The sequence below is a fragment of the Alnus glutinosa genome, chromosome 13, assembly GCF_958979055.1.
Source record: "Alnus glutinosa chromosome 13, dhAlnGlut1.1, whole genome shotgun sequence".
NCBI classification, from domain to species: Eukaryota; Viridiplantae; Streptophyta; class Magnoliopsida; order Fagales; family Betulaceae; genus Alnus; species Alnus glutinosa.
In genome coordinates, this window is record NC_084898.1 from 13,769,112 (window position 1) to 13,775,635 (window position 6,524).

The following is a 6,524-nucleotide window of genomic DNA, read 5'->3' on the forward strand; positions in this document are numbered from 1 at the left end:
GATAAGACTCACAGACCAAATAAAACTCAAATAGAAAATCCAATTCAGGTTTGACTCTACTTCTTTACCTATAAATAGGCTCATACCTTAGGTATAAACTACAGACTGAATATTTTATGCATAGAACATATTTTTCTCTTAGAGACTGACTTAAAAATCGGAGTAAGATCCTCGGAAGGGTATCTTAATTTTAATTATTTTGTTGTATTCTTTGAAAGCATAAATAACATCGAAGAACGCATCATTCACACCGTATTAGAAACTGTTCTAATAACATTAAAAGACAATATACATTAGAAAGAGCACTGTCATATTTACATGTTATACACAAGAAGGAGGATTGTGTGGCAATGCAAAGTACCGACTGCAACAGCTTCATTCAACTGCCTGTACAATTGGAATCTTGAGTTTCTACAACATTGTAGTACAGGGAAGATGGCATGCCATCAAATTTGGATACCACTGTATGAGCAGATAAGCCACAATACCGCTTCCCTAGGCGGGCAATGCAGATGTCGATGATTTTCTTGAACATGTGGTCTTCGCGTATAAGTGGTTGCTCCACAAACTCAACTAGGGGCATCCACTGCATGGTACAACATGAGATGTATTCTGGAGTCATAAAATAGTCTTGATACTGAATAAAATTTGAAGAAAACCCGGGTTTAATGTCATCTATACAGTAAAAATTCACAAAACACTAGTGGATCCAAACAAAGGTTTTGGGCTTGTTTGCATACTTTTTAGGACTGCTTTTTGCTTTTTAGCAAAAAAAAAACAAAAATATTAACAAACAATTCAATACATAGAAAACTCACAAAATACTCAAAAACAACTTTTACTTTTATGTCACGTCACAACCAAAAAGCAAAAAGTAGCCTCTAAAAAACATTACCAAACAAACCTTGTTCGAGATTGAAATTATTAGAGAAGGCTTGTGTCTTAGAATTGATTGTAGACAGCTCTACCTTAAAGTGCCTATTGGTGATAGGAAAGTACTATAAAGGGTAAAGAAAAATAACGAACGGCCTAAAGCAACCTTGAGTGCTCTGTGAGTTAAGGCATTTACCTTAGCTGCTTGAACTTCAAGATCATCGACGATGATATGAGTTGATAGGGGTCTTAGCATGCAGGTGAAGAACAAATCTGACTTTTCAAAAGCCACATTATGTGCATGCCTGAATTGCAGTTGCAGAGAGAATATTAGATACTGTTGGTTAAGACAATTAAGTACATAGAGGAAAGTATAAAGTCCCTGATTGCAGTGCTGGTCGATGGTGATCTACTTATTGGATGTTCTAGGCCAGAATCTATGCAGTGTTGGTATGCTTGTTTCAGTAGGAGAAACTAACTGTACAGCCTAAAGTTGATAGACTTTGTTCTTATATTAGATTTTTGTCTGTGACAAGTGATTTTCCATATATTACAAGTGAAAGATAATCATGCAATACTTGAAATTCCTTTTCTTTTCTTTTTCATTTTTTGTCTATAACATGTGTTTGTGTATGAGAATAACGTCTTGTTATCACCTGAATGCTATAACTTCCATAAATTCAGTATCAATCTGCAATATAGAAGAAAATTCATCTAATGTGAGTTGGAGAATTTGACTGGATAGTTATGCTGTTTGATGCAACTAGCAAGAGTAAACTATTGATATCCAGATGAATAAGAGCCTAAGAGAAAATGTCAGCAACAAAGTACTTACCCCAGTTTCCTCCTTGACTTCTCTTACAGCTCCTGTAAAAATCTCCTCTGACTGATACCAAATAAAACAATTGGCAAAGAATGAAAAATAAACAAATTGAAATATTGAGTTTTAATGATGATTTTCTATTTTAAGTTGGAGCATCTGAAAAAAAAAAAAAAAAAAAAAAAAAGGTACCTCAAGAATAAAACCAGTCGGTATTTTCCAAAGACCAAAAAAAGCTGGAGCACAGTGTTTCTCTTGCACTACAAGAACCTACAAATCATATATTCATATATAATAGGGGAATCAATAGAAGGAGAGCCTATAATCGTGACATGTGGCATCTCATACAGTTGACAAATGTACTTATTTTTGTGTTAAAGCAGTTTTCTTTTCCTTAAAAAAAAAAAGAAAAAACTGTACGATAACTGTCATGTGTAAACCAAATATCTGAAATCAAATAACTGTCATGTTTCAAAGCCACAAACTACAAGAGACGGAAACATTAGATTTTGTAGCAACATAAATTCTGTAGGTTTTAACAAAAACGAATAATGAATATACAGCCACCACCGAAATCATAAATCATAAATCCTATATGGGGGAGGTACGTTCACTGTATATGTAGTTGTTTGAAATCCTAGAGAGAGAGAGAGAGAGAGATTCCTGTTTGTCTTTCTTTGTATTGAAATAGATATCATACCAACAATATGAGAGATTTTTGCTAATGTTCCTAATTTACAATGAATTCAATAAAATAATTGAGAGAGAGAGAGAGATTCACGTTTGTCTTTATTTTATGTGGTTGTGTCATTTTGAATAACAATGGGAAATTCTCTCTCTTGCCATACTTTTAAAACATAGATTCTCTTTTCGAAATTTTACTTTGAATTCAGAAAGATGATGGTGAGAAAGAGAATTTTCTATCGTTGTATTTGGTACAAGGTATGACAATTTTTTTATTTATGTTGCTGTTTATTGAGTATTTTTTTTTTTTCATATGTAATGCAGTGTTTATGTGTGTAATTGATTAACAACATTGGGAAAAAGTATACAGAAAATAATTTCTATTATATTAGTATTTTTTATTTTTTCGTTTGTTTGTCTTTATTTTTATGTTGTTAGATTCTTCCATTTTTGTTTTTTGTCCTTATTTTCTGTTCTAATTTATATATATATATTTTTTTTCTATTCTCAAAGAAGTTCCTTTTAAGTTTTGAAATTAAATTATAATAAAGAATCCTGCACATAGTGCGGGTTATGAGCTAGTTGTCATAAAATTCCTTTACGTTAGTCTGAAACTGAAGGGCTTTCTGTTGCATGTACAAGTTTTTATGATAAGAAATTAACTCTCGAGCATGTTTAGTGCTCATTATTATCAGGATTTAATCAAATTGCCATTTAATCTCCTTTCTTCTGTGAGATACAGAACAACATACAGTAACTCTTTAATGACTAGGGTGGAACTGCAGCCTCATGAGGTGGAAGCCCATGAACACAGTTCAGTCAGTTTGAAGACTCATTTTTGTCACATTATCAAAAGAAGCAACCTTACGGGCTTGTTTGCCAACACTTTCTCTCTTTACTTTTTTACTTTTATTCAAAACGGTCAAATCATTAACAAACAACTTTAATTTCCTCACAAAAAACTCAAAATACTTTCACTTTTATGTCACATCAAAAGCACTTTTTCAATCGAAATACAGAAAAACACCTCTAAAAAACATTATCAAACGCCACCTACCTCATTCCTGTCATTAACGACAAATCCCCCAACCCCTACTTGATGTGAAGCATTAGCAGGAAGCATGCAAGGCCCTTCAGGTATCCAGTATGTTAACATCACATATCCTCGCTCCGCATGGTGGTATTGGAACCCTTCCTGTAACCAATGGAGGTTCAATGACATTTCAGTGGGTAAATCAAATATAAGATTGGTAGGGTTAGTCTTCAATGCCTATGATGTAATGACACCAGACTACTTGGAAAAGCTTGATAGACAAAAGACCAAGAAAGCCAACAATTGATCTTCTCTCCTTGATTTTAGTGGGTATTTGAATTTGATTTGGTTAGGCAAGGGTGCCTTGAATGTTTTCTCCTTAATTAACCAACCTATAAGAATGATTGTAAGGCTTATTGCCACTCATGATGCTTATTCTGAATGAGTAATAAAATTTCAGTATTTCTTTATTTCCTAGCAGATTCTAGGTCCCCAAGGGGATTCTAGGGTATTCAGTATTCACTTCTACTCGAAGTTGGCTGCAAACCATTCCACCACATATGTCCTACATCAGCCTATGTTCAGAACCTGTGTGCAATATTCTTGATAGCTGGGGCTGAAATCAAATCAAAGTTTACCTTTACTTCTGTTGAAATTGACCAAGTCCGAATACATCACTGAAGATTATTACAAGCTTTGAGTAACTACCACATTTTTAGTAGTCATCTAAATTTGTGTTTGTGTCGAGCTGCCAAACCTCATTGTTGGCCAGTGAGATTATGTTCAATGTAAGATTTATCTATCTTTTCTTTTCTTTTATTCTTCTTTCGTGCTGCATCACAAATAAGGGCCCAATAATAGAAATTTCATATACTCATGTCCAGAAGTTACCTTTACAGCAATAGGAACAAGCTCAGATCGTTCCACCGGTAAGTTAAGCCAAACTCCCTTCTTTCCCTGCAGTAAAATGACCTCAGATAATGAATGTCCAAACCTTCAAGATAGTTTGGCATACAGCATGATTTCAAGCTCACAAATCCATTGAAATAAGGACATATTCAGCAGAAAAAAAAAAAAAAAAAAAAAATCCCAGTTTAGCCTGAGAAACCCGTCCTACTGATTTTCATTCCAATTTTCATTCAGGGAACTGTATGATTGAGTCTTACATCAAAAAGGTCTTCGAAACTTTCGGATCAGCAAATAATTATTATCTGCAAGACTATAGTTTACTCAACAAACTTGGTGCCTGACGCTTGTAAATCAAGAACGGAAAAACAATTGAACAAGTTGGTTTATATCATCATCATTATTTACTCATAGCTGCAAGAAAGAGTTCATAACCACATCACCTATAAGACCCAAAAGAAAGAGAAGAAGGACTTCATGAAAAAAGAAAAAGAAAAAGATGAAGAAATCAGATGAATTAGATCTCGTTAAAAGGCTCTAGTTAGCCTAAAACTTGAAAATGTGAGCGATTATTCTTTAGCTAGTGAGATCTATGACGTTGGCAGAGAAATTACCATCTTTTTCCAGTGAGACAGAGAGGCATGAAGGATAGAAGCAAAGGCAACTGGGTTAGCTGGCAATTTTTGTGGATCAACAACAACTCCCTCATACTCATCGTCAAATGCATCAAGTACTCTCAAATCTCTAGAATAAGGCATTGAACTAGTCCCACTTGTTCCATTGACCTGATATGAAAATGATTCTTCTGAGAGTTTATTATGTGAAGTACTTGAACCGGAAGCCTTCAGAAATATTCCTGAACCCAAGATTACCAATAAATAAATATCAAGCTAAATTCTCATGGGGTCAAGAATCTAAATTCATACATTGAGATAATCTAATGATGGGGAAAAAAAAAAAAAAAAATCTTTCTGCTTGCTTTGATGAGTGAAACTATTACCTCTGCAAGAACAGAACTGTGGAGAGTAGTTAACGCCAAGTATGTGCCTGAAATTCAAAAACGGCGTCGAGTATGTTCTTCCCAAATGGAATATCTCAGACGAAAACACATTTTTCGATTCAAGCAATTTCATGTCTATCGAGGAAAGTATCGAAATCCCAACAACTTCAACACTGACAGCAACTCTAAAATCCAATTAAACCAGAGTTTTAATATAATTACTGTACACAGCAAGAACAATTAGAAAACAAAAAATACAAAAATCAAGAGAATCGTTCAAGAACAAGAAAAGAACATAGAATTCATCGGAGTGAACAATAGATTGAATGTAGAATTGAAATACTTTGAGAGGAAAACTTAAATAATGAGGCAATTAGCAGCACAAACCCAAGTAGGGACAAACAAATAAAGAAATATCTTATCCAAATATTGAACATCAAAGATTAATGTAGTGGGGATGAAGCTTAATTCGTGGTCTCAAATGGGTGGTCTGCGATACTTACAACAATAAAGGAATCAATTCACTCTCACAGCTAAAATGGAAAATAAAAAAATAAAAACGAGGGAATTAAATTAACTTAAAATATCACGTGAACAAATACATTAGAAACGTGAGAAAGAGACAGGGACGTGAGATCTCGATCCCACGCGCTGTCAGAGTGTGTGGAGTTACATTTTGTTTTGGATTTGTCGGGCATAAAACAAGCGGACCACATGGTCCGCGTACATCATGTCATAAAATTTCCGGACGATTTCCGGAAATTTTACTTCTCCCTAATACTGTTCTATCATAAATGCAGGTGTGTCCTTCAAAGCTCCTTTAATGCGGATGGATTGTAAAATTTAATTTTTACCGGCTTCTAATAAAATGTTCACACATTATTTAAAGGGGAGTGATCTTTATACTCACACTACACAACACTACACATAGACCTCACTCTATTGTGCCTTGGTGTTATATCATTGTTGTGTAGTGTGAGTGTTTTAATAATTTCTCTTATTTAAATATACATTACACTCCAGACATAAAAACATCAAATTTTATATCAAAAAAACAAAACCAACGGACAAATCGGATATGCCCAAAAAAACCAACCACCTACTCAGCCAAACCTAGCCACCGCTGGAATCTACCGAAGGTCACTACCCAAAGCCACCATATTTCCGATGAAGTTTCTTGCCCCTCTCTTTCATTGATTTGGGTTGTT

The 6,524-nt window shown here is 34.4% G+C and overlaps 1 protein-coding gene across 2 annotated transcripts; it reads right to left on the reverse strand.

The window, feature by feature from the left end:
* Positions 1-271: 271 nt before the first annotated feature.
* On the reverse strand, positions 272-5,841 carry LOC133853731 (nudix hydrolase 8). Of its 2 annotated transcripts, none has more exons than XM_062289752.1 (10): positions 5,820-5,841; positions 5,317-5,501; positions 4,931-5,172; positions 4,302-4,367; positions 3,435-3,572; positions 1,886-1,963; positions 1,709-1,759; positions 1,530-1,564; positions 1,070-1,178; positions 272-586 (listed from the first exon to the last, which is right to left on the reverse strand). In XM_062289752.1, the coding sequence occupies exons 2-10, from the start codon at positions 5,447-5,449 to the stop codon at positions 380-382; spliced, it is 1,059 nt and encodes a 352-aa protein (XP_062145736.1). In that variant the 5' UTR covers positions 5,450-5,501; positions 5,820-5,841; the 3' UTR covers positions 272-379. The 2 variants fall into 2 exon arrangements, with proteins under 2 accessions (XP_062145736.1, XP_062145735.1); XM_062289751.1 differs by lacking the exon at positions 5,820-5,841 and adding an exon at positions 5,704-5,795.
* Between the last annotated feature and the right edge of the window lie 683 nt (positions 5,842-6,524).

Excerpts from the sequence above, each read along its gene's own strand:
- LOC133853731 (XM_062289751.1), bottom strand. The coding sequence starts at position 5,753 with ATGTTCAATATTTGGATAAGATATTTCTTTATTTGTTTGTCCCTACTT. Across the intron at positions 4,368-4,930 it reads TGTCTCACTGGAAAAAGATG|GGAAAGAAGGGAGTTTGGCT; the intron begins GTAATTTCTCTG and ends ATTTTACTGCAG. Across the intron at positions 1,565-1,708 it reads AAGTCAAGGAGGAAACTGGG|ATTGATACTGAATTTATGGA; the intron begins GTAAGTACTTTG and ends TCTATATTGCAG.